Source organism: Crocodylus siamensis, chromosome 2, assembly GCF_052110815.1.
Source record: "Crocodylus siamensis isolate JL-2025a chromosome 2, ASM5211081v1, whole genome shotgun sequence".
NCBI lineage: Eukaryota > Metazoa > Chordata > Crocodylia > Crocodylidae > Crocodylus > Crocodylus siamensis.
This window is the reverse complement of record NC_143396.1, coordinates 110,667,150-110,694,655: the sequence shown is the minus strand read 5'-3', so window position 1 is coordinate 110,694,655 and position 27,506 is coordinate 110,667,150. Positions and strand designations below refer to the sequence as shown.

Sequence of the window (27,506 nt, the reverse complement as noted above, 5' to 3'; positions counted from 1 at the left end):
CACTACAATCCAAAGGTGTATAAAACAGCCTTTATGGACATCTCCAAGCTCACTTTAAGTTAGCTAGCTCTTATTAGCACAAAAACCAGACCTGACTAGCTGCCCAAGTATTTATCCAGGGTTTTGGATAGGTTTTGCAGTCTGCATAGAACCCTATCCTGTCATAGCTTCACTGTCATTAGCAGGGATCCAGGTTTTCCATATCCTGAAGAAAAGCATAAAAAAATGTGGACTTTCCCTTTTAACTGAGAAAAACATAGAGTTTCAACTTTTGCAAATTGCTCTCTGCAGGCTGGAAGAGTTCCAAACCTGCAAGGGTCTGAGGGCAGTGGGACGATGGCAGTCAGGCAGGCGCCACCACATGCATGTACATGAAGAGCAACTCCTGCAGGTAAATCTGGTAGGGGGGAGGGAAATAGAGGCCCCCATAGGGAGGAAGGAAGGGAGTTGACAGGTCTGGAGCTGCTGCCCAGCCAGGTGGTGCATGGGGCTTGGAGTCCAGGGCCATGTGCAGCCACAGGGCACAGACGAGGAGCAGGATGGAGCCACAGGTGGCTCATCTCAGGGGCAGGATAGGCCAGCTCACCACCACTGCATGCACTCCCTGGGGGAAGGGGGGGGCACAAGACCCCAGATCTGTGTGCAGGGTCGGGGCAAGTATGGGCTGCCTGCTGCAGGCTCAGGCTTCATAAGGTGCTGTCTCCGTCAGGAGCAGGGGGGCAGTTCATCCAGAGGGCGCCAGGGGGTGGCTCCCTGCTACCGTGCGCCCCCCCCAGGAAGGCATGGGGGTCATGTGCCCCCCCAGATTTGTGCACGGGGTGAGGGCAGACTGCAATCTGCGGGCTTGGGGCCAGGGGCTACGCTGGCCTCTTCCCAGCAGGAGGGCTAGGCCAGGGCTGCGCTTTGGGCAGGCAGGTACGGCACTGAGAGGGATGGGTATGGGTTGAGGGGAGTCATGGCAAATTCTGGGGTGGCCATAGCCCACCCCATATTCACCCCTCCCAGCTCCACTACCATCTGCCCTGGCCCAGCCTCCCCACAAGAAAGAAGCTGGCACAGCCACTGGCCCCAAGCCCACAGCAGGCAGCCTGCCCTTGCCCTGCACACAAATTGAGGGGGACACTCCACCATTCCTGCCCTGGGGATGCACACAGCACTGATAAGCCACTTCCCCCAAGCCCTCACGCACCCCAGACAAGGCACCCATGGCTCTGCCTCACTCCCAGCAGGGTCGCATTCACCGCCCAGCTGGGCAACGCCTGCCCCTGCCCCTGCCCCTTCCCCTTCCCCACTCTCTCCCTCACCCACGTGGGCCTTTATCTACCCCTTCCCTCCCCCAAATCCCTTCCCAACAGACTTAGCAGCTGGACGCTGCTCTCCAAGCTGCCAGGCTGCATTCCTGGCCACGTGTATGCTGCTTCTGCACACATGCACGCTGCATTTAGCAGTGTCATTATCAGCTACATTGGCCAAAAAAAAGCCAACTACCAATAATGTTAATTTTCCTTTTACTGGTGCCAATCTGATATGCCATCGATATATCAGTGCACCTCTAGCTGGGGGGGGGGGGGGGGGGCAAAAGGGCTACAGAGGGGCTGGGGGGCTGTGGCTTGCGGGTGTGTCCTGGTGAGAGAAGGGGGCAGGAAAAGCTTTGATTTTCCATGATAAAAAAACCCTAAATCAAATGCCAAAATTTACAGGTATTTAGAATTTATTTTATTATAGTGATTGAGGCACTGGTAGGCTTCCAGACTGCCTTACAATTGTAAATGTATCAGTAAAACAGTGTGTTCAACTGATACCAATTTACATAGTGGCATTTCAGTTTAACTGCAGATTTGGGGGGTTTTATCATAGAATTTGTCATTTTTTATCAGAAAAAACCAGGATCCCTGGTCATCAGTATCAAACCTAGTTCTGCTATTCTTACACATTAGGGTATGTTAAAAGTATTTCTGCACAGCTTATTAACCCAGGCAGAGCACCATGCTAATACAGCTACACTGCTTCAGTTAATCAAGTTAACTTATTCACCATTTGCTGGGCATTTCATTTTGGTGTGTAGATGCCACTTATGCTAAGTTTGGATGTAGATACCAACTACAGGGCGTGGGCTCCTTCCTAATTAAAATAAAAGCTTCGGTTCTAATGTCACCTACGATGAGAATATAAGCTCATTGGTTAGAGGTAATATTTAGAGGTCTACTGAACTCAACAGGGAAGCCAGCCAATTTTGCAGACAAATCCTAGGGCCAGCCACCATTTTTGTGAGCTGAGCACAGCAGGGTCTCCCATGCCTCTGACTGGCTGAGGTACCCCAGAAGTCCCACCCCCTCCCTGCAGGTGCCACATGGCCTGAAACTGCGGCTTAATTCCCTTGGTTAAGCCTGGGGAAGCCATTAGTCTATAAGTTATTAAAAAATTCCAAGCTGAATCAAGGCAATTAAGCTGCAGTTTCAGCATATCCCCAAGGGCTCGCTGCAAATAAATAAACAAACAAACAAACAAACTTACCGGCAAACAGAGAAGAGTGTGTGGGAAGCCCACAGTCTTGGAGCACACGGAAAGGAGTGGGGGGGGGCAGGGCTGCTAATAGCAGGCTACTGTGAACAGCCCCACCCCTTCCTCCTCCCTTCCTCCTCTCCCCCTTGCCCCCCTGCCTTTTTCCTCCACCTTCCCTCCAAGCCTGCAGGGCTTCTCACATGCTTTTCTCTGCTTGCTAGTAAGTTTGTTTAATGATTTATTTTTTGCAGCAAGCCTGCCAAAAGTGCAGCACCAACACTTTTTCAAGGAGCTCATGCAAAATCATGATTTCCACAAAAGTTACATAATTGAGATTTTAGTAAGTCCCTGGTAATATGCAGTAGCTCTTCAAATGGCACAGCTTTATATAAATGTGCTAAGGCATTTCATTTGACAACTAGAATTTTACTAGCTGTCTTTGGTTCACTGTAGAGAAAAGAAAAATACCTCCATTTTAAAATACTTCCACAAGAAAAACTTGCAAGTCAGAGAATCTTCATAAACTTTTCTTTACACATTAGCACTGAAATATTGTCCTAAATGAACATACATAAAGATGCATACCGCTGAGAAGCTTCAGCAAATATCTGTCGCAATCTTGCTTCAGTCTCACCATAAAACCTGTAACAACCAAAATAATTTAGTAAGAGGAATTTTATTGTCACTTCAATAAAACACTCTTCACCTTTTACTTCTAAAAAGCAGTTTTTATCCATTCAGAAATCCTCAGAGAATGTATGAATGCCACAAATCCTATTATATAAACTCGAATTCCACAATAAACTTTTTAGATGAGATTCTTCTATGCAAGAGGACAGATGTAACATTTGAAGCACTTTAAATTGCAAGCTGACAGGTATACATAGTATTTGAAGTGCTCCAAAAATGGCAGAAGCACTCCAAAACTAACCCCGAGTGAACAGGTACTATTTTGAAGCACTTCAAAATGAAGTTAGATGCAGAGCCCTTCATGCTCTACAGAGCATAAGAGATGACCCCTGGGTCCCCTGGTATCACACTGTACTCCCCTTTCTCCTGGCCCCACTGCAATGGTGGGAGAGAGGGGAAGGTGGAGGGACCGGAATATTGTGCCAGTGGGCACTGTCCTGTACATTAGACCTCCACTCACACAAAACAACTTGCCCTCCAACCCTAGGTTGGAACCAAAACTGGGAGACAAGAAACCCTGCACTCCCACCCCACGCCACTGGAACTGAGAGATCCCGTGATGCTCACCAGAACCAAGATTCTAGCTCTTTAGCCCCAAAATTCCTTTGTACCTTTCTGGTTTCCCAATTCAGGTCGGGGCACACTCTGGGACATCAGAGGCAGGACAGACATTCAACAAGAACACTTAGGCTAGGTACAGACTTTCAGAAACCTGAGACAGAATCTATCTAAGTTACGCAGCTTTCTGTAAGCGCTGTAATTTAAATCAGTAGTGAACAGAACACAAGTTCACCCTTTGGTTAGGGGGGAGCAAGTCTTAGACCAGGTTTCACCATTTTTAAACCAGTCTGTATGCCAAACATCTGTTCTGTTATGGGTACAGACTGGTTTTGTGTTCTGAACTTCTGTTCTGTTATGAATATAGACCAGTTTCTGTTCACTTATACTGGTAAAAGTAGAATGTCTGTACCTCATAGATTTCATATACCTTAGGGCTGGAAGAGACCTCAGAAGATCGAGTCCAGCCCCCAGCCCAAAAGGCAGGAAGTCAGCTGGGGTCATAGGATCCCAGCAAGATAAGCATCCATTTTACTCTTGAAGGTGGCCTTATTGTCATTGGCTCTGCTTAGAGATTAGGAGCTACTGGACTACACTGAGGTGTAGCACACCATGTGCTCTTACCCCTTCATCATACCCCCTAGCTGGAAGGCACACTATACCAATTCCAAGGTGTTCCAGCCAGAGAACACTATGCCTATCCACTACTGAAACACTGCATTTCTGAAGCGCTTCAAGAACAGCTGCACCTTTAAATACCTCAAATGTTACTTCTATTTTCACCCTATATATCCCTTCTATGAACTTATCAAGTTACTTTTTGAAAAAGTTTAGGTTCCTTGTCTGTACTGCCTTGTTCAGAAAGCCATTCCAAGAATTTCACTCTACTGACCATTAGAAACCTCTTGGAAACAACAAACTTGGATTTTCATTTCCAAATTATGAGCAGTATAATACCTACAAAAAGAAACCTTCCATGAAAAATTCTGAAACTCAGGCATACACATTGGACACAATCATGCAGATATAAACACTGGCATTGTACAATGCATGTGTGTCAGTGTGTGATTTGGCTCACTACCTGCAAGTCACTTACATAAATAAATTGGGTTGACTTACTTGCTTAATATTTCAGGACCATTAATAATGGAAACATGAGCTCCAACTTCATTTGCAACGGCTCTGGCAATCATGGTCTTCCCAGTACCTGGAGGGCCATACAGTAGCACTCCTCTAGGAGGAGGAATTCCTTTAAAAACAAACAGCACATACACAACACAGAGGGAAAAGAAAGTCACTTATGCTCAAGGCAGAGTATCTCCACATTTTATTGCCCTACATTTATTTAATAATGTAAACTTAACCTTAAAATCAACTTCATAAACAATCAAACCACTTTAATAAAAGCCTATATCTGTACTAGCTCAGGAGCTCCCTGTACCAAACACCTGTAAAGAAGATGCAAAGCGTATGAATGAAAATACCAATGATCTGTTGTAATAACTGGCTATAAACTATACAGGAAGAACAGATTAAGACATAGAAAAGGAGAAGTAACATTTAACAAGAAGAATCTGAGAACAGCAGATCTTGTGGCTACAGAGTCCAACTTTTAGGAATTCGGTAGTAGAAAGGCAAACACTATCGACTAATTGACAGGAGTTGTAAAGAAAGTTACTCTATAAGCAGGTTAGTCCATAATCATCCATGTGGGAAGTGGCTAGTATTCACTTCGGATTCGGATGGTTCAAGAGACAGTGATTTGATTTGGTGACTCAAATTACTGTGCTGAATTAATCTGGCCAAATCTGATTTGGAGATTTGGCAACTGTTGAATCAGCCAGATCTCCAAACCAAACAGGCCCCATCCCTTGCCCGCTCTCCCAATCCTGTAAAAAGTTGCCCCGCTCAGCCCCAGCATCCTGGCACTTAAAAAAAAAAAAAACCCTTGCATTCACTGGCTCCTGCCAGGCAGGAGGGCAATCCCTGCTGCCCCACACTGTGTGGGGGGCTCTGCCACGAGGCCCCATAGGCCCCAGTAGCCACTGTGGCATCCAGGACTCTGGGGCTGGATGGGGCAACCACTCACGTGACTAGTAGAGCAGGTGGGGTCAGGGGGCGCTCAGGGGGTTAGGAGAACAAGCAGGGGATGGGGCCTGGTGGGGGTCCCCCCCATGGTCCTCTCCCCCCTCCTCCAGCCCCTCCCCCTGCCCACATACCAGCACGGAACCCAGGTCCAGCTCCCTGCAGTGGCAAGTGGGGACTGCCCAAATCTTCAAACCGATTCAGAGGCTTCAAACCGATTCAGACCTTTTCATGGGTCTCCCAATTCAATTTGGAGATTTGACTGTGAAATCTCCTCCAAATCGAATCAGCAACTGAAGCTTCGCCCAGCCCTACTGGATTTATTGCATATTTCTGTAATGCATCTGTTGCTGACCAGGGTACTGGACCATATTTACCAATGGTCTGGTTTGCTCTCCTATAGCAATTCCTATGCAGATAGCCACCTACTTAAGGTTGATAACCAGTGTAAATATCCACAATCAGGCAAATCCATTTGTGGAATGATGAAGGGGCATAGGGCTGGTTTTGCATCTCATCCCTGACCAAAGGAAAACAGCTGGTGTATCTTAAAACTGTGGGAGGCCTGGAGGTCAGGAACTGGTAAAACAGAATATAAGCATCTACAATACCATGCCTTGGAAACCCACCGGGAACCCCTACACAGTATAAACTGGCATATTCATCACTGTCTTATATAGCTTGCCTCTGTGATCCATGAGTTCCCCTTCCCATAAAATATGCCCAGGTAAAGAGGCAAGTCAGAGAAACTATACAGAAGACCTCCACAAATAAACAACTTTAACCTCTACCTTATATCCACATACTCTAAGCTGATTCATGGGTTTGGAGGTCAGATTTCTCTGGACAATGCTACAGGAAGGCAAGCAAGCCTCTTACTGCTGCTATAAGTATAGTCCCTCCAAGGATGAGACCTAGATATTTGTGACACCTTTATAGGCTCTTCTCCACCAAGTGCAATCTCTTGACCAGAACTGTTTCAGGAGTCAAAGCAACTGATGGGGTTTAATCCAAAACTTGTAAAAGTAGCAACCATGCCACATTTTCACCTCCCTATATTCCTGCTCTAGAAAACTTCCTTCAAAATTTTAGCTTTCTTATAAGAAATTATGGATGAAAATAAAGGATTAAATTTCCTATAACATAGTTTTCAGAACTTTATCTAAACTTGCTTTATAATATCCCAAGCAATGTGATTTCATCTATGAGAAAACAATAACCAATTTAAACTTATGGCTACTTTTCTGTACCCAGAAAGAAACTTTGTGGAATGGAATATGCTCTTTCCTAAAAGTATCTGCAGCTAATAACAAAGGTGACAATTTAATATTTAGTGATTTGTTTCATTTTTAATAAGCTATTAATTCAGCTCCAAATGATATGGATTATCACACATCTTAGAAATATTAGATCCATATTTGACAGAATTTAAGAACTGCATGCCAATATTTTGTTCCCCGTTCATATATTTAGGGGAACAATATTAAATTACTCAATAAAGAAAGCCTGGTAGAAGTGAAACAGGGTAACCCAATTTTCTTTATATCCAAGACAAGACAAATCCAATGTTTACACTCAAGAGGGGAAAAAAATCCCATACTAGTACTAATTTAAGAAGCCACAACACAAAGACAGATTTAGACATAAATCAAATGTTCTTATTCACAACTCTCCAAAGCCACAGAAGTTCACAAGATGTCACTGCACTTCTCTATGGAACTAATGAAGAGTAAAAAAAATGGCTGTTATGACAGGACAGCAGTAACATTAATTCAAAGCTAAGCAGGGATCGGAATTCAAGAATCAGTCAAAACCAAAGCAGTATGGATGAGGGAGCGACAGAAGTATTATTTTTCAGGAGACAGACAAAGGAGAGAAGACTTAGATTTCTATTAAGCGCCATTTTAAAGTGTTTGAAGGGAAAAAATGATGTGTGATGGAGAGAGATGCTTCAAATCTTCCTCAGACAAAAGACAGTTACTCTGTCACTGCATCCTTACACTAGTAGAAGGTGAAATGAATAACACATCTGAGCAAGCCTTGTAGAGATAAAATGGAGGAGCCAAACCTTGGGGAGTAATGCCCCTTAATAAATAATATCTATATCTGCTATACATGCCTGAACACATACACAGAAAAAGAGGGGGGGGGGGAGAGAGAGAGAGAGTGTGCGCGCAAGTGCATGTACACGCGTATATAAAAGGTCAGGTGACTACTTGGGACATTCTATAATAAGGCTGGATAGCATGTGATCTTTATATAATTTGTTATATAATTACATAAATTATATTTTTTTAAAAATCACATGCTGTCCAGCCTTATTATAGAATGTCCCAAGTAGTATACTTTTCATCAAAGTTGCCACAATAAATAAATGCATCAAATTTTCTGTTGTGTGAAAACATTTTCTCATATGCTGAGAAATATAAATTAATAGCAGCACATAATGATTGAAGTGCTCAATTAAAGAAAAAACACTGTATTAGGTAGAGTATGCCAATATTTAAACATCATACCATAACTCTTGAACAGTTCAGCCTGCTTCAAAGGCAATTCTAATGTCTCTCGAATAGTTTTTAACTGGCTGCTTAAACCACCTATCATATCATAGGTAACTCTGGATTTACAATCCTGTTCTGTCACGGTGGGCCGAGTCTCAATAAAATTGACCTTCGTTCTTGAAGAAATGAAGTAAAATGTATCAGAATTGCATTTTGCTCCTTTTTTGCCATGCAGCAGTGTTTTCTCAAGGACTTCTCCAGCTGATTCAGAACCATCAGTGAGGCTTCTGACATTCTGCTCATCACATAGCTCATCGACCTGAGCACAAATCTGCTCAGCCCCTGTTATAGTATCACTGGATGCAACTGATGAACACTGATCCATTGATCTGCATGGTGTACTGGTAAGTGCATCTTCTAGCTTGTCTTCTATGTCCAAGCTTCTGAGCTGTAAGGATAAATTTAGTGCACTAGTTTCCAAGTCAGACTTCTCAAGGGTTGTCTCTTGTGCATCGTTGAAAGCATTGCTGCCCTGCATTTCCAACAGGGCCCCATCTGTTCCTTTCACCTTCATCACCATGAGGCTGCAAGGTCTACCATAGAAAGTGAGGGGCAAGAGGTTGCCCGGCAATACTATCTTCCCATCTGTAACAAGATTAAATTTTAAAGAAAAAGAAAAGTCTATTAACCTAAGTTTCCCACAGCAATTTTCAAACCATACACCTGCACCACAGGTGGCACAAATTAACTTGTCCCAGGGAAAGGTCACTTGACAAAAAGAAAGGAAGACAGAGAATAGTTTTCTCATTTAAAACAATCACTTACAATCTAGTCTGGCTGTAAGTGGATAAACATTCTAAATCACTGGTCATTAGGTGCATTTTTATTTGTGTTATATGCTCTCTGTAATTTTAAAAGATTACAGATTAAGGAACTCGCACTGTAGAAACAGAAATTCTCCATTCATCAGTGCTGCTCACAGCCTCACAGTATTTTGTACTTTATTCAAAGCCACAGGTTCTGGAGCGATGCAATTATGAGAAAATTTTAGCTTGTATCTATAAAAAAAAAAATTAAATGTTTGCCTTCACAGTTGAAGGAGATAAGCTCGGAAATATGACCCAAACACATGGTAAACGCTCAAAACCAAGACAACAAATAAAAGTTTCCCCAAAACAAGTATTTTTTATGTAATCTTGAAATTCTTGGAACCGAATCATATTTTTTAAACTTCTGGGCCTTGTAGTACTACTTGTAATCTACTAGTCAAGTAAATCCATGCCTTCTTTCCATAGATGGGAATTAAATAGTTGAGTAGATGGGACAGCAGCTGTGTAAAACATTCTATCCTCTCAAGTTCCCCCATGGCTAACTATCAAACACAGATGCATCAGCTTTGTTCACATAAACAGCATGGAAAGAGGATACGGGTGTCGAATTAGATGTAGCTATTGATATACTGAGTACTATTATGTACATGAAAAAAAAATTGATTCCCCAACTCCCCATGACAAATAAATGGATAACTGCAAATATAGAGACCATTATACAGTATTCCAGAAGAACAAGAAAGCCTGCTGGATACTTCAGAATCAAATGAGATACGATGGACTTAAAACTCTGATTCATGCAAGCACAGTGTTAGACATTAACAGGACAAAGAGATAGTTTAGTTCCAAATGAATGCTACTAAAAATGTAGGAAGTGTATAACTCAAGCTAATATCCTAAGACAATGCATTTGGGAGGAAAAGGTAATTTTGACATTAAACTTCCGATCAGCAGTGAGTAAGAATCCAGTATTCTACCCTCCAAAGCCTGCAACCTTATTACAAAAAAAAAAAATCCAAAAACCAAAAAACCTCTTACCTAGATTTATCAAAAGACAGACAGACAGTTCTTCAACATTAACACAGGCATCTTTGTCTCTGTGAAAAAAGTTTCTTTTACAATCCTTGCCCACTCTACAAACAGCACTAAAGCCAGATTTACACAATTATTCATCATTTCAGTGAATTACTTTTAAGTATATAATTAAACTGTACAAAGAGAAGGATCTGTAGGGCAAACTACAAGTTAATTTTAAATCATTTTGTCTAATCATAAATACAATGTAAATATATTTGTCCCGCAGCTAATTTTCAGTTTACAGATTTGCAGTTGTTTCTATTATTTTATAAAATATCAGATTTCATTCCTTAAAATGAAAAGCATGATATGTATGTCAGCAAACTAGTCCCCTGGCTTATGAGTCTTAATGCTACATTCATTGAATTATGAATTAAAATTATAGATATAAGTTTTCATTTATACCTCTCCAAATACCTACACGTGAGCCGTCTACTAACTTCACCAGTGGCGCACACACTTCTCAAGTTAGTCGCACAAATGTTCACAGGATTGAGGCCCTAGCCCTTTACTGTTCAATGCAATGTTCTCCCTACAGCATGTTTTTATTTAGTTTTATTTTATCAGTCAAAGTTTAAGTAACTCAAGAGAGGGAACCTAAATCACTTCCCACCCAACCCGATCCCACTGATATAAATGATATCTACCTACCCCTATAAAAACACTGGAAATCAAGTAATGGAAAGCACTACATAAGAACTAAGTATTACTATTCTTCATATCATCATCAAATACACCTAAATTTGACTAAAACAAGAACACCCAAATAAAAAAGCTGCAATTAAAATCATGATCAATAGATGGCGATCTCAAGCCATTGATGGAAAAAAAAGCATTTTCAAAAATTTTTACTGGACAGGAAGCAAACTTTTGAAAAAAAATTACTATAACTTTTTTTAAAAGTACTTCAAGTCATCACAGTCCCGATACTGCAAATATCAACAAACGTAATCAAACAGAGCAGTCCCCTTAAAGTCACTGGCACACAAAAAAAAAAAGGCTCAGTTAGGCTCCGAAGCGGTGAGAGACGTGCGGGTGAAGCCCGCTGCGCCCCCGCTCCCCCGAAGCCTCCCAGACACCCCCTCAGCAGCTGCGGAGCCCCCTGCTGACCCCCAGCACAGCCGGAGGTAAGCGGGCTCGTGGTGGGAAGGGGTTAACTCCTCGCTCCCTGGGAGGAGGCGCTGCCTGGTGCTGGGCCGGGTCAAGCCCCCGCCCAGGCCCCTACTTGGCCCAGCCCCCCAGGGAGCCCCGCGACCGGAGCCACGCGAACAGGCTGCATAAACAGGCCCTCGAGTTAGCACGGAGGTTGCGCAGGAGAGGGCGCGGGAGGGCACGAGACCTTGCCTGTGACCCCCCAGAGTAGTCAGCCCCAGCTGTAGCCAGCCTACCAGAGGCTTGACACGGATGGGCACACGCCGCACCCCGAGGGTCCCCTCGGGCTCTGCGGCCCCTCTACTGGGCACCTCAGAGACGGCCGCCCAGACGGAGCCCATGGTTCCGGGCTCCACGCAGACGGAGCCCCTGGCTCTTGGCTGCGGGGGCTCCCTGTCCCTTTTTCAGGCTCTGGGGCCCGGGAGCATGGCCACCTCCCCTTGCGGGGTCTGCTCCCTACTGGGGTCTCTGGCGCGCCAGCTGGAGGAGCTCCAGGCCACAGTCCAGAGACTGCGTGCCATCAGGGACTGCGAGCAGGAGATAGACTCCTACTGCCAGGCCCTTCTCCCCCGGGAGCCGCAGGGGAGAGCTCCGTCTCCCTCCATGACTAAGGAGGACTCTGGGACCTCCCGCTCTGCCCAGTCAGGGGCATGGACCAAGGTGGTCAAGGGCCCCAAGGCCCGCCGCACCATGGCCCCTCCCTCGCCGGAGCTTAGCAACAGGTTCGCAACTCTTGCAGCTCCAGCAGAGATTGCTCAGTTGCCAGCTCCCGCAGGCAACCCAGGCTCAACCACAGCTACTGGCCCCGCTCTCCCCAAGTCAAAGCGAAAGGTGTTTGTTGTGGGAGACTCCATCCTGCGGGGCGCTGAGGGGGCAATCTGCCGCCCCGACCCCTTAGCCCGGGAAGTCTGCTGCTTCCTGGGGGCCCGCATCCGAGACATTGCGGAGAGGATCCCACAGCTCCTCCGGCCCACAGACCACTACCCCATGCTCCTTATTCACGTGGGCACCAATGACATGGCTCGGAGAACCCCCAGCCAGGTCATGAGGTGCTACAGGGAGTTGGGAGTGGGGCTTAGGGGTCTGGGAGCTCAGGTGGTGTTTCCGTCGATCCTCCCAGTCTCGGGCTATGGGCTGAGGAGGGAGAGGAGCATCCACACAGTGAACCAAAGACTGCAGAGCTGGTGTCATCGGGAAGGCTTTGGCTTCCATGACCACAGCCCGCTCTTTGGCAAGAGAGGCAGCAAGCTGCGGGGAAGAGATGGCCTCCACCTCTCTCCCCTGGGGAGGAGGCTCTTCTCAGCCAGGCTGGCTGACCTGCTCCACCGGGCTTTAAACTAAGCCCGCTGGGGGATGGGGGGATGACTGCCACTGCTGGCCCGCTGAGGGACCCTTGCAAAGCCAGCAGACCAAGGCACTTAAGGGAGCCCACCCCTGCCCCAGCCCTGGCACAATCTGTGGGCAAGGCAAGAGCCCCTAAGGGCACACTTGCCTGCCTGTACACTAATGCCAGGAGCCTAGGTAACAAGCAGGAGGAGCTTGTCCTCCTGCTCAGTGCAAAGAATTATGACATCATTGGGATAACGGAGACCTGGTGGGACTCCACCCATGACTGGACCACGGGTATAGAGCGCTATACCCTGTACAGGAGGGATCGTGTTGACAAAAGGGGAGGGGGTATAGCTCTCTATGTGAAGGAAAGCTACATGTCCCTGCAAGCTGATGTTGGCGACCGGCATGGACAGCTAGAGACCCTCTGGGTAAAAATTCGTGGGAAAAACGGCACAGGGGACACAATGGTGGGAGTCTACTACAGACCTCCCACTCAAAGTCCTGAGCTTGACCAGGAGTTTGCCCAGGAACTGACTGAGGCTGCTTGCTCCAGGACCTTCGTTGTCATGGGTGACTTCAATTACCCGGACATCTCATGGGAAGATCACTCAGCTAAATCTGAGCGGGCGCAAAGCTTTCTCTCGTGCGTGGATGACCTCTACCTGACTCAAGAAGTCTATGGGCCAACGAGAGGCAAAACGCTGCTTGACCCGGTACTGGCTACGGGGGACGACCTAATCGGCAACCTAGTGATTGATGGGAAGTTGGGTGACAGCGACCACAAGCTGTTCACCATCCACCGTAAAGCTGGCAAGTCAGTCAGCAACACAGAAGTCCTTGACTTCAGAAAAGCCGACTTTGACAAGCTCAAGAGGCTAGTCGGTCAGGCCCTCAGGGACCATGACCCCAGGGAGATGGGAGTTCAAGAAGAGTGGCTGCTTCTCAAGGAAGCGATCCGGAGTGCACAAGCTAAATCTATCCCAACACAGAGGAAAGGCAGCAAGAAGGCACAGCAGCCCTCCTGGCTCTCCAGGGACCTAGTGGACCTACTGTGGCTAAAAAGGAAAGCCTACAAAGGATGGAGGACGGGATTCACCTCCAAGGAGGATTACTCTGCGCTGGTCCGGTCCTGCAGGGAGGAAACCAGGAAAGCCAAGGCTGCAACTGAACTCCAACTAGCTTCAGGCATCAAGGACAACAAAAAGTCCTTTTTCAGATATGTGGGGAGCCGGAGGAAAAGCAAGGGCAATGTTGGACCCCTGCTAAACCAGATGGGGCAACTGACAACTGACGCCCAGGAAAAAGCCAACCTATTAAATAGGTACTTTGCGTCAGTCTTTCATCAGTCACATGGGATGCCCATGCCTGCTATGGGACAGGGAGATCTGGGTGAGGGGGATCCCCTACCCTCCATCAATGCTGACCTCGTGAAGGAACATCTTGAGAAGCTGGATACCTTCAAGTCAGCTGGCCCTGACAATCTGCACCCCAGGGTACTCAAGGAGCTAGCGAGAGTCATAGCCCAGCCCCTGGCACGGATCTTTGAAAACTCCTGGCGCTCTGGTGTAGTGCCCAAAGACTGGAAGAAGGCCAAAGTGGTGCCGATCTTCAAGAAAGGGAGGAGAGTGGATCTGGCTAACTACAGGCCCATTAGCCTGACTTCTATCCTGGGAAAGATCTTAGAAAAGTTTATTAAGGAGGCCATCCTTGAGGGACTGGCCCAGGCTAACATTCTAAGAGACAGCCAGCACGGGTTTGTTGCGGGTAGGTCTTGTTTGACCCATCTCATTTCCTTCTATGACCAGGTGACCTGTCACCTGGACAAGGGAGAAGAGGTTGATGTCATATATCTTGACTTCAAAAAAGCTTTTGATCCGGTATCCCATGATCACCTCTTGGCCAAACTGGCCAGTTGTGGCCTTGGCTCCACCACAATCCGCTGGCTGGGAAATTGGCTTCGTGGTCGGACCCAGAGGGTTGTGATTGATGGCAGTCACTCATCGTGGTGCCCTGTGACCAGTGAGGTCCCTCAAGGCTCTGTCCTGGGACCCATACTGTTCAACATCCTCATTAACGATGTGGACATTGGAGTCAGAAGTGGACTGGCCAAGTTCGCCGATGACACCAAACTTTGGGGCAAAGCATCCACGCCAGAAGACAGGCAGGTGATCCAGGCAGACCTGGACAAGCTCAGCAAATGGGCAGATGAGAACCTCATGGTGTTTAACACCGAAAAATACAAGGTTCTCCACCTTGGGAGGAAAAACCTGCAGCATCCTTATAGGCTCGGCAGTGCTACGTTGGATAGTACTACAGAAGAAAGAGACTTGGGGGTCATCATTGACCACAAGATGAACATGAGCCTCCAATGCGATGCTGCGGCTAGTAAAGCGACCAAAACGCTGGCTTGCATCCATGAATGCTGCTCGAGCAAATCCCGGGACGTCATTCTCCCCTTGTACTCGGCCTTGGTGAGGCCGCAGCTGGAGTCCTGCGTCCAGTTTTGGGCTCCACAATTCAAAAAGGATGTGGAGAAGCTTGAGAGAGTCCAGAGGAGAGCCACGTGCATGATCAGAGGTCAGGAAAACAGATCTTACGATGACAGGCTGAGAGCCATGGGACTCTTTAGCCTGGAAAAGCGCAGGCTCAGGGGTGATCTGATGGCCACCTATAAGTTTATCAGGGGTGACCACCAGGATCTGGGGGAACGTTTGTTCACCAGAGCGCCCCAAGGGATGACGAGGTCGAACGGTCACAAACTCCTGCAAGACCGTTTCAGGCTGGACATAAGGAAGAATTTCTTTCCTGTCCGAGCCCCCAAGGGCTGGAACAGTCTGCCAGCAGAGGTGGTTCAAGCACCTACATTGAACACCTTCAAGAGTAAATTGGATGCTTATCTTGCTGGGATCCTATGACCCCAGCTGACTTCCTGCCCTTTGGGCAGGGGGCTGGACTCGATGATCTCCCGAGGTCCCTTCCAGTCCTAATGTCTATGAAATCTATGAAATCACTTGTACACACAATCAAACCTGTATACCATATGGCTGCTGAATCAGGAAGTCCTAGGATCCAGGAATCTGTATTTAAAATCTAATATCCTTACCAAAAAAAGGGAAGCATTAAGGTCTGTAGTAATGAGTGGCTTAAAATGTGACATATCATTCTTTGTTTTCTCTACCTATGTAAATCCAGAAAACCAACATTTGTGTTTTACAATATAGTAGTATATAAAAGATATTCTAGAAGATCGGCCCTCAGAACAAATATGAGATCATGGGAAAGAACGTGGTTTCAGAAAAGGTTCAACATTCAGATCAGGAAGAGTTTTGAAAATATTTCAGAAATTATTAAATACTCTTCCTCTGTTAAGGAAAATCTTTTTCTACAAAAAGTTCACAGACGTATGTTCTACTATACGTACATGACACACAGATAGCGTGTTGTAGCGAAGATGGACAAGGAAACGTATGAGAAAAATGTTGTTTTCAATATATCTTTCATTGGACAAGCTGTGCAGTAAGGAAAGATGCTGGACAACATTTCAATGACAGAGCAGCCTCCTTTGGGCCTGGGACCTCTACCTGAAGAGACCTCTACCTCTACCTCTATCCCGATCTGGATAAGGGCAGTTTGTCCCTAAAATGTTGTCCAGCATCTTTCCCAACAATGCAGTTGGTCCAATAAGCAATATCACAAAAAATTGCTTCCGTAATTATTTGTATAATTACAAATATCTACTTTTTATATGAAAGAAGTATTGTCAGTCACGTAAGCTGGTAAAGAAAATGCAATATTAAGCAAACTTTTGATATTCTTTCCTTTGCTACACCATAAGGCAGTTTGTTGTGCATTTTGTTGTCGTCGTTTTGGTTCAGTTTGGTTTTACTTTGATGACTAGGAAAAATGAAAAAACAAGCTGACCATTAGGGAGTCAGTAACATGAAAGTGTGAGCACAGGCACCAGAGCCAACTAATACCTATTAAATTAGACTGAGCTTGATCATGGTATCAACATTGGCATAGCCCGCTTAAGTTTCTAGTATCCAAATGTTGGTAGTTACCCATTTTTGGGAACCAAATGGCTTGTCTGTCCCATTTCAAAAGGGAAAAGCAAGTGTTTAAATCCAAAATGTAAAGTGTGCAGTGGGGACAGGAGAAAACAGTTCACAAATACTACCATTAAACATCTGTAATAACTATCATATTATAAATCTTTAAAAGGCAAATGAAACACCTGCACTTGGACTCAAGCATTCACCACCCACCCAAAAGCTAACACCACAAAGTTAAAAAAAAAAAAAAAAATCAAGGAAGAGACCGCCAAACAGATCAGGAGATGAATTATAAATTAAAGCAAAAATAAAAACAAAACAAACAGAAAAAGCCTCACACACTTTCATGATTTGCAGCCCAGGACCATTCTGAGTTGCTTCCTTCCCTATCCAATCCCCTTTGTCTGCCTACATTTTCCAAGTTGCAAACTTAAAATGTAAAAAACAACAAGGAATCATAGAGGGGTGTCTTCCCTCCTTTATCCTTCTTTTCTCAGCAGGATGACTTTCCTCCATCACTATCTCCACCCAGCAGGCACCTCCTAGGGCACTCTCTTTTAAACATTCCCCCTGATAGTACCAATAAGTATACATTCTGTTCCCACATGAACACACGTTTCTGCCTCTTCCTCAGGCACTGTTTTCTAGCTATTTTACTATGCTTCCAGGGTCTTTACCTTATATCCAGCTCCTTCACTCCTCCATCCTGGTCCTACGTTATTCTGTCCCATCCCAACCCAGTCTTATACTCTGCTCCCACATCTCCTACTTCTTATAAGGCTAGACATGCACTTTAATGAGCATTAGCCAATTCTAATGCACATTAAAGCATCACAAAAAACTTGTTTTAACTAATGCACATTAAAATAGGTTAACGCACATTTTTCTAGTACCTCACAATGGAGGTACAAGATTTAATGTGTATTACCTAAAGCGCATTAATGAACATGTAGACGCAACCAAAGAATGAAGCAAAGGAGATGGTCCATCAAAAAGTTGTTTCATCTATGGGCTAGGTATACTACCTAAGCCAAGTGTTCAGATGGCATGAGTAAGCATTCAACTTACTAAAAATTATATACATTCAACTTATTCTAAAAATATAATGAATGCCGTGTTCTAATTTATCTTTAATGTTGATTTTTCAAGCTTTTCCCTAAAACTATGATGGCTGTAAATTTTTTTAAGGGACAATTAAGCTTCTGACACAAATCAAAGGAATCCAGAAGTTCACTGCAAGTCTCGAGATACAGTTGCCCCTTTCACTTCCGTGCCCTTTTCATTCCGCTTTCATATCCCAGTACCATACTAAAAGCCTAGATACAGCACTGCTGCTCCCAAGTGAGGCTCTTCTGGGCTAGATCCTCCAATCTGTTTCTCTAATCTGCATTCTACACAGAGATGCAAATTCAGATCCCTGAGAAGTCAGACAGAAGCAGCTTTGCATGGAGGAATGTGGGAAAAGTCAGAGGAAACTGCAAACAGTGACCATGAACAGGTGTTCATTTCTAGCTGTGGAAATTTTCCACCACCAGAAACGTTTCCAGAAAAGGGAACCATATAAGTGTTCAGCCTGCAACCACACCCTCTGCCGTGCTCCTTGTGCCTTCCTGGGACTGGGTGATGGGAAGTGTTGGGAGCAGTCCTCCTAATTTCCAGGGGAGCTGGAGCAGTAGAACAAAGCCCCCTGCCTGCTTATACCAGGTAACCCAGTCTGAGGAATGAGTGAAGATCAAGGAGCTGCTGCTCCTCCCATCCCCTCCTGGCCTATGTGAGGGGCATGAGCAGCAACCCTCTGCACCTTTGCTGGATCAGGGAGCCTCCAGGGACTAGAAGACAAGCAGCAACTTCTCCCCATTTTTGTCTTTGATGGATATTCAGTATGTGTTCATTCTGGTACTCAGTTCTCATTTGGTTTCTTCTACATCTTTTCCATCAGGGCACTTGGTGCACTGGATGAGATCTATTACATTCCTGGAGGTGCAGGTAAGATTCAGGAATGGTGATGGTTCTGTTGTGGGGTGTAGTTATTGTGGGACTGGTGGAGATGTGTTAGCAGGTTTTACATCCCGTGTGATTTGGGTCATCAGAAGTTTGCTTCTGGTGATAAAGTTAGTGAGGTTTGGTGCTTATTTAAAGGCTAGGATGGGTGGTTCCGGAAAGAGCTCTTTAAAAATAGGGTCTTTCTTCTAGTACGGGTTGAAACTGTTCGCAGATTTTCTGTATAGGTTGCAGGGAAGAACAGTCTGTCACAACCAAGGATCCAGGTTTTCCATTTCCCAAGGACAAACGGAGAAAACCACAGATTCCCCGTTTTTAATCGGCAAAAACGCGGATTTCTCTTTTTAGCAGAGAAATCCATGGATTCTCCACTTTTGCAAAGAGCTCTTGCAGGCTGGCACAGCTCCAGCCCGCAAGAGCCAATTGCAAAAAGGACGGGAAACCCCCAGCCCTGGCTGGAGGGGGAGGGAGAGGGGGGAGGGCAGGGCCTGAGCCTCTGAGGCAGCCAAGGCCGGACTCAGACTCAGGCCTGCCCTTCACCCCTGGAGCATGGAGGTAAGTGGGGCTGTGTAACACGGCTGGGGAAGGGGGCTGAGGGAGCAGGGGGTGCTGCTGGCCCCAGGTGGCACATCGCTGCTAGGAGGAAGGCCAGGAGGGGAGGGGAGGGGTGCCCATCTGCGGGGGGGGCGCAAGTGATACAGGGTGCAGTGCCTACGTGCGGGCTGCTCACATGCTGCCCGGCCGGCTGCCCTGGGGAGAAGAGGGAGGCTGGCAAGCAGCTGGAGCACAGCTTCATGGCCAGCTCTGCAGCCGTGGTGAGGGATGGGGGTGCGGGGGCAGGGGCTTGGGCTTGCATGTGGTTGCCACTGCCACTTACCTGGAGGACCGTGACAGTCATTGCCTCCAAAACCTTCCGCTGCCGCCACAGAGCCATACCTGGAGCTGTGCAGCCGGCCACCGGGCAGCAGCGGCAGCATGGTGGTGGTGGGGATGGGAATGGCCGCGTGCCGCCCGGCCACCACCACCCCAGCCTGCGCTGCTGTCGCTGGCTACAAAGCTCCAAGCACAGATCCACGGTGGCAACAGGAGGTTTTGCATGCAGCGGCCATCACCGCTGGCACGGGTGGCCCCACAGGCAAGCAGCAGCAGCTTTCCATGCCAGCAATGACTGCTGCTGCCTCCAAAACCTCTCGCTGTGTGCAGCCTGGCCACCACCATACTGCCGCTGCCGACCAGTGGCCGGCCACACAGCTCCAAGCATGGCTCCGCGGCGGCAGCGAGAGGTTTTGGAGCATCCATCACCACCATCACAAGCCTCCAGGTAAGTGACAGAGGTTGCCACGTGCACTGTCCCCTTTTCCCCCCCCCATCCCTCGCTGTGGCTGCAGAGCCGGCCATGGAGCTGTGCTCTGGCCGCATGCCAGCCTCCCTCTCCCCCTCCCCCAGGCAGCCAGCCAGGTGGCATATGTGCAGCCCACACATGGCAGGCACTACCACACTGTGCCCCACATCACTTGCCTACAAAGTGGCCCCACAGAGGGGCAACCCTGCCCTCACCCCCTGGCCCTGCTCCCAGCTGCGAAGTGCTGCCTGGGGCTGGCAGCACCCCCACTCCCTCAGCCCCCAACCATCTTCCCGAGATCTGCCCCACAGCCCCCAAGGACCACTTACCTCTAGGATTCAGGGGCGAAGGGCATGGCTCTGCTGTGGCAGCACTTGATTACAAAACCCCTTCACCCTGCATGCAGCCGCCACCACCCCGCACCGCCATGGAGCCACGCAGCTGGTTGCAGGGCATGCTGCTGCATGCAAACCCCCATTTCACCCCCTGGCGAAGCAGCACGTATGTGGCCCACACACGGTGGTTGCCATCACACTACTGCTGCCATGCCCTGTGTCACTTGCCCACAAAGCCATTAGGGTGGCCGTGGGATGGTAGTGCAGGGCGCAGTGGCAGAGTTGTGGTGGCAGCCTCCGTGTGCGAACCTCCTGTCAGGCCAGCTGGCACGTGTGTGGCCCACAGAGTGGCACCCCTGCCCTCACCCCCCGGCCCTGCTCCTGGGAGTGGGCACAGGGGCACACGCCCCCCATTCTTGATCTACCACTCCCCAGCACCTTCCCTTCCCTTCCCCCCCCACACACACTTACCTGCTGGGGTGGATGTCAGTGTCTGCATGTCTGTGGGTCTGGGGGGCTGTTGTAAGGGACATCAGGAGGGCTGCTGAGACTGGGGGAGTGGGGACTGCGGGGCACCAGCAGTGCTGGGGGCGGGGGAAAGGGACTTTAATTTTTATCACAGATTTTGGGTTTTTAAATCAGAGAATTTGCAATTTTTAATTGGAGAAAACCAGAATCCCTTGTCATAACTAATGGTGTGCATTTCATCAGGATTAACCATGTATCAGAATGAATGCACAGTGAAAATCCATCAAAGACAAAAATATCCAATTACCTGTGGGTACACATTTCTCATAAGGTAATCACTCCCTCTCTTATCTCCCAGGTCTAATCCTCAAAGGGAACTTACAAAACACCTGTCATAGACAAGCCTATGAACTTCACTTCATAAACCTATTGGATACAAAAAAACATGGACTTAATACAGACATTGGATTTATGACAAATTACAACCTGCCTGATACCTCAGGTACCCTGCCTCCAGCTAACTACCTGTATTCCTTCACACATTTCCTTCCTTTCCCCCCTCCCGTTCTTCTCTACCCATTGTCTTCCAAACTTCCATTCATCTGTATTTTCACAGATCTGAACGTTGTAAATTAGCTTCTTTTCTACCTCAAAAGACACACAACACCAGCAGAGTCTACTGATGCCTGATGAAGGGTGTTTGTGTCCAAAAGCCTGTAAAGAACTTTTTTCCAACTATTTAGTTCATCTAATAAAAGATATCACATCTACCCAAAGAACCTGGTAGTGTCTAAGACCTGATCTAAGGCCTATGTCCTTAGACCAACATGGCTACAACCACCAATCCTGTGAACATTTACCAATGTGTTTAACTTCATTCACACATGCAGTCCCATTCAAATGGAAAGCAGAGATGCATCTTGCAGATTTGAATCTCTACAAAACAGATTTCTATGGCCATCAGTAGCTAGCATTTACAAAAAAATTCCAAACCTCAGCTTAATGTAGATTTCTTCTGCCTGTACCACTGCACCGACCACAGGCTGGACAGTGACTACATCACCAGGTTTCACCACCAGATTCTTCTGAGTGATTCCACTCAGGCCAATTTTTCCTCCTGAGAAGCCTGCAATGGGCCAAGCAGTACAGACCTAGAGAGAGTTTCAGTCAAACAAACAAACAAACAAACAATTGGTAATTTAAGACCTTTCCCCCTCCCTCAGATTCTTAATTCTGAAAGTGAAGGGGGAAAACATTCATACTTTTAAACTCAAACTCCACAAGGGATTAAAGAATGGTTTAAAACAGAATGAATCACAAACAATTAAGATGCTAAGCAGTTACCCTATTTACCCAAATCCAAGATGACCCCCGAGTAATTAAATTCTATATATGGAAAATATATACATTTGTTATCATTTTCCAAGTATAGAATATAATTATTGGAGGGTCATCTGAAATTTGTCCCCACCACCACAGCAGCAGAGAAAGCAGTGGTAGGGGTACAAGCAGTGTGGATCAGGCAGGAGGGGAGGCAGTGGAGGACAGGCAATAGGGGATCAGTAGGGGTACGGGGGCAGGCAGCCTGTCTCATCTAATCTGTCCGCTACCACTTTCTGCCCCACCCCCCAGCCACAGGCCCCTGCCTGCCCCCCACCCCCAGTTCCTCCCTTCCCTAGAACCTCTCCCCTCCTTTCCACAACCACCTCCCTCCAGCCCCCTGCCCTTGCTTTAGTGCTGGCAGGTTCTGTCCCTGATACAGCCTGTGGCACAACACCAGTCTAGCCCCATATCAGCAGTACAGGGCCAGCACGGTGGCATCTGGGCAAAGCTGGGGCAGAGCTGGCACTAGAGGGAAAGGAGAGAGGGGTGCAGAGAGGGAGACCATGGACTGAGACTTCAGGGGCAGTGGGGAAGCAGGCAGCAGCTGTGACTCCAGTCCTGACCTGCCCCCACTGTACTCAATTCCAAGACAAGGGACCTCCCCCCTCCCCATGTTAAATGAGGAGAAAAACTTTGCCTTGGAATCAAGAAACTACATACAGTAGTACTATGACTTAAGGATGAACCAAAATGTTTTTAACAGCAGAATTTCATTCTGAGAATGCCAAGGAAAACTCCACTGGTAATATCAGTGGAGAGTGCGAGTATGAGTAGTAGACAACTGAAAAAGCATACTTTATGGTATCTAGGGAGTACACTATAAAAAGTGGGGAGTCATTTCTTCCGTTAAACACTAAATAGGAGGAAGTAATGTTTAGCATTTTTAATCAATTAATGGCACAGGCTAAGTCCAGACATGCAGCAATTGAGTGGTGTTCAAAAGCACCTAGATACACAATTATTCTCCTTTTTCAATCCCCATGTGAAACAAGCAATGGCAGTGAATTGCATGAAGACATAAATCCACAGGATTTAAATCACTAAACCCTTCCCCCTCGCAACCTAAACCCAACAACTCAAATACATCATTTAATCATATAAGATTTTCTTATTCATGCTTAATAAGAAAAGTAATCACACCTCTTGTTTTCCATTTTCACTGGTAAGCAAGACTGGTCGACCTATGCATATATTGGCAGATTTCATACTGTTGAGTCCTAGTTGTACAAGAGTGCTTCTGTATGTTTTAGGAATGTTGTCATCTTCTAAAATTTTAGGAGAAAAATGTGTCATTATTCTGCAGGTCCGATCATTTTGCAAACAAAACTCCCTATTCACATGAAGCAACTACAGTATGAAGAATGACAATCAAAACAATTCTTTGCACTGAAGAAATGTACATGCTTGTTCAATATCCATGTCCATTCAATTTTGGTGCCGCTCTTTCTTACCACTAAAGCATGAATCACTGGGGATTTCTGTGGTATAAGCAGATATCTCCAATTTACTTCATACAGGTCACTAAACACATGCACCACTACCACTAATGACAGATGCTGGAGATATGTTTACTCTTTCATAGATTTCATAGACATTAGGGCTGGAAGGGACCTCGGGAGATCATCGAGTCCAGCCCCCTGCCCAAAGGGCAGGAAGTCAGCTGGCATCATAGGATCCCAGCAAGATAAGCATCCAATTTACTCCTGACGGTGTTCAGTGTAGGTGCTTGAACCACCTCCGCTGGCAGACTGTTCCAGACCTTGGGGGCTCAGACAGTAAAGAAATTCTTCCTTATGTCCAGCCTGAAACGGTCTTGCAGGAGTTTGTGACCGTTCGACCTCGTCATCCCTTGGGGCGCTCTGGTGAACAAACGTTCCCCCAGATCCTGGTGGTCACCCCTGATAAACTTATAGGTGGCCATCAGATCACCCCTGAGCCTATGCTTTTCCAGGCTAAAGAGTCCCATGGCTCTCAGCCTGTCATCGTAAGATCTGTTTTCCTAACCTCTGATCATGCACGTGGCTCTCCTCTGGACTCTCTCAAGCTTCTCCACATCCTTTTTGAATTGTGGAGCCCAAAACTGGACGCAGGACTCCAGCTGCGGCCTCACCAAGGCCGAGTACAAAGGGAGAATGACGTCCCGGGATTTGCTCGAGAAGCATCTATGGATGCAAGCCAGCGTTTTGGTCGCTTTACTAGCCACAGCATCGCATTGCAGGCTCATGTTCATCTTGTGGTCAGGTCAATGATGACCCCCAAGTCTCTTTCTTCTGTAGTGCTATCCAACGTAGCACTGCCAAGCCTATAAGGATGCTGCAGGTTTTTCCTCCCAAGGTGGAGAACCTTGCATTTTTCGGTGTTAAACACCATCAGGTTCTCGTCCGCCCATTTGCTGAGCTTGTCCAGGTCAGCCTGGATCACTCGCCTATCTTCTGGTGTGGATGCTTTGCCCCAAAGTTTGGCGTCATCGGCGAACTTGGCCAGTCCACTCCTGACTCCAATGTCCACATCATTAATGAGGATGTTGAACAGTATGGGTCCCAGGACAGAGCCTTGAGGGACCTCACTGGTCACAGGGCACCACGATGAGTGACTGCCATCAATCACAACCCTCTGGGTCCGACCACGGAGCCAGTTTCCCAGCCAGCGGATCGTAGTGGAGCCAAGGCCACAACTGGCCAGTTTGGCCAAGAGGTGATCATGGGATACCGGATCAAAGGCTTTTTTGAAGTCAAGATATATGACATCAATCTCATCTCCCTGGTCCAGGTGATAGGTCACCTGGTCATAGAAGGAAATGAGATTGGTCAACAAGACCTACCAGCAACAAACCTGTGCTGGCTATCCCTTAGGATGTTAGCCTGGGCCAGTCCCTCAAGGATGGCCTCCTTAATAAACTTTTCTAAGATCTTCCCCAGGATAGAAGTCAGGCTAATGGGCCTGTAGTTAGCCGGATCCACTCTCCTCCCTTTCTTGAAGATCAGCACCACATTGGCCTTCTTCCAGTCTTTGGGCACTACACCAGAGAGCCAGGAGTTTTCAAAGATCCGTGCCAGGGGCTGGGCTATGACACTCGCTGGAGATACGTTTACTCTTCTTTGTTTTCTTCCCCACTAACATTGATGAATAGTACAGAAGTACTGCTTATGCAACTCTGATTCAGTCGATCACAGTGGTGCTCAAAATTTTTTGGACTTGAGGCACCCCTCGTTGATTGGAGGCACTCCTCAGTAACTTTTGTGAATTGAACGGAATGCAATTTCAAAAACTAATTTATATATTACAGTGCTTATCTCCTTGCAGAAGGCCCAATCAGTGGGCAGGAGGGATCAGCCAGGGATGGATAGGCACCTGAGTCCTGCCACCCTGGTTGAGAATCAATAGTCTGTCAGATGCATCTGTACCCTGCCTTCTGCCCAACTTCAGATTAACACAGCTAGCTACTTCACATTCTTCGGTATGGTTCATTTAGATTTTTGAACAGGCATCAAACCGTTTGGTCACAACCAATTTGAACCAGAGACGTAAGTGGAAAGGGCTATCCAACTACCAGTCTACACTCAATCAATGTTATAGCAGCTGGACATTAAAAATAAATAGCACAGCACCAGTGCCTCTTTGGAGAAATATTTCTACAGCAGGACAATAACATCTAGGAAGCTGTGATAGTCTCATAATCAGGGATCCTGGTATTCTCTAATTAAAAACCCAAAATCCGTGATAAAAATTAAAGGCCCCCCACAGCTGCACCCCCCCAGCACTGCTGGGCGGCAGCACGGTGGTGGCTTGTTGGCACGTAGCCATCCCCACCACAACCCCACACCACGCTGCTGCTGCTGCCGGCCACACAGCTCCAAGCACAGCTCCGCAGCACCACTGGGACATTTTGTAAGCAGCGGCAGTCACTGCTGTCATAGGTGGCCACTGTCGCTTACCTGTGCGGCCGCCTGTGCCAGTGGTGATGGCCACTGTGTGCAAAACCTCCTGCAGCCGCCACAGAGCCATGCCCAGAGTTGAGTGGCCAGCAGCAGCAGCACAGCACGGGGTGGTGGTGGCTGAGCAGCACACAGCCGTTCCCATCCACACCAACACCCCGCGCTGTGCCACTGCCACTGGCCACACAACCCCAGGCACAGCTCTGCAGCGGCAGCAGGAGGTTTTGTATGCAGTGGCAGTCACCAATGGCACAGGCAACCCCACAGGTAAGCAGCAGCAGCCGCCCATGCCATCAGCGACTGCCGTTGCCTACAAAACCTCCCACTGCCGCCACGGAGCATGCTCAGAGCTGTGCAGCTGGTGGCAGCAGCGCTGGGTGGTGGTGGGGATGGCTGCATGCCGCCTGGCCACCACCATGCTGCCGCTTCTGCCTGGCAGCCAGCCGCACAGCTCCAGACCCATGTCCTGCTTATACCACATGGCAGCAGCGGGAGGTTTTGTAGGCAACGGCCATCACCACCATCACAGGCCTCCAAGTAAGTGGCAGCAGCCGCCATCTGCAAGCCCGAGCCCACGCCCCCACACTCCCATCCATCACCGTGGCTGCAGAGCTGACCACAGAGCCATGCTCTGGCTGCATTCCAGCCTCCCTCTCCCCCTCACCTGGGCAGGCAGCTGGGCAGCATAGCAGGCACCACCACACTGCACCTCACATTGCTTATCCACAAAGCCCCTCGCAGAGGGACACCCCAGCCTTCATCCTCTGGCCCTGCTCCCAGCTGCAATGTGCCGCCTGGAGCTGGCAGCACCCCCCACTCCCTCAACCTCAGTCCCTGTTGAAGGACCGGGCAATGGGGGCAGAGCAGCAGCCACGAAGAAAGGAAGGCAGGATAGATTTGCACCTTATAGACTAACCAAAGCATATACAGATATTTACATAGGCAGATCTACGGTTCTGAAAAGGGTGCAGATGATAGGGTGCATCACTGCATATCACACAATACATATTTTTCTCCAGCTAAAAAGCCAGATTTACGCATATGCTAGGGGCCTAGGCACTATTATTCCATTTCAGAGCAAAGCAAAAAGAAATATAAATTAATCAGAAAGTGCATTAATTTGCTCTCTCATACATTTTGCATTAGGAAATAGAATATGCCAGGCAAAAATAATAATAAAATTGTTATTTTAGTCCTGTGGTCATTAATTGCTTTCAGATTCATACAACAAAATCAAGTTTTCTGGAGCATCTTCCCAGCACT

At 47.3% G+C, this 27,506-nt stretch overlaps 1 protein-coding gene across 1 annotated transcript in view; it reads right to left on the bottom strand.

The window, feature by feature from the left end:
• Window positions 1–27,506, bottom strand: part of AFG2A (AAA ATPase AFG2A) — a 343,648-nt gene that overhangs the window by 312,664 nt on the left and 3,478 nt on the right. The window contains 6 exon segments of the mRNA XM_090034520.1: window positions 3,088–3,144; window positions 4,870–4,999; window positions 8,352–8,981; window positions 10,205–10,263; window positions 21,919–22,076; window positions 23,449–23,573. Of these exon segments, the coding sequence (XP_089890646.1) occupies window positions 3,088–3,144; window positions 4,870–4,999; window positions 8,352–8,981; window positions 10,205–10,263; window positions 21,919–22,076; window positions 23,449–23,573 (1,159 nt within the window).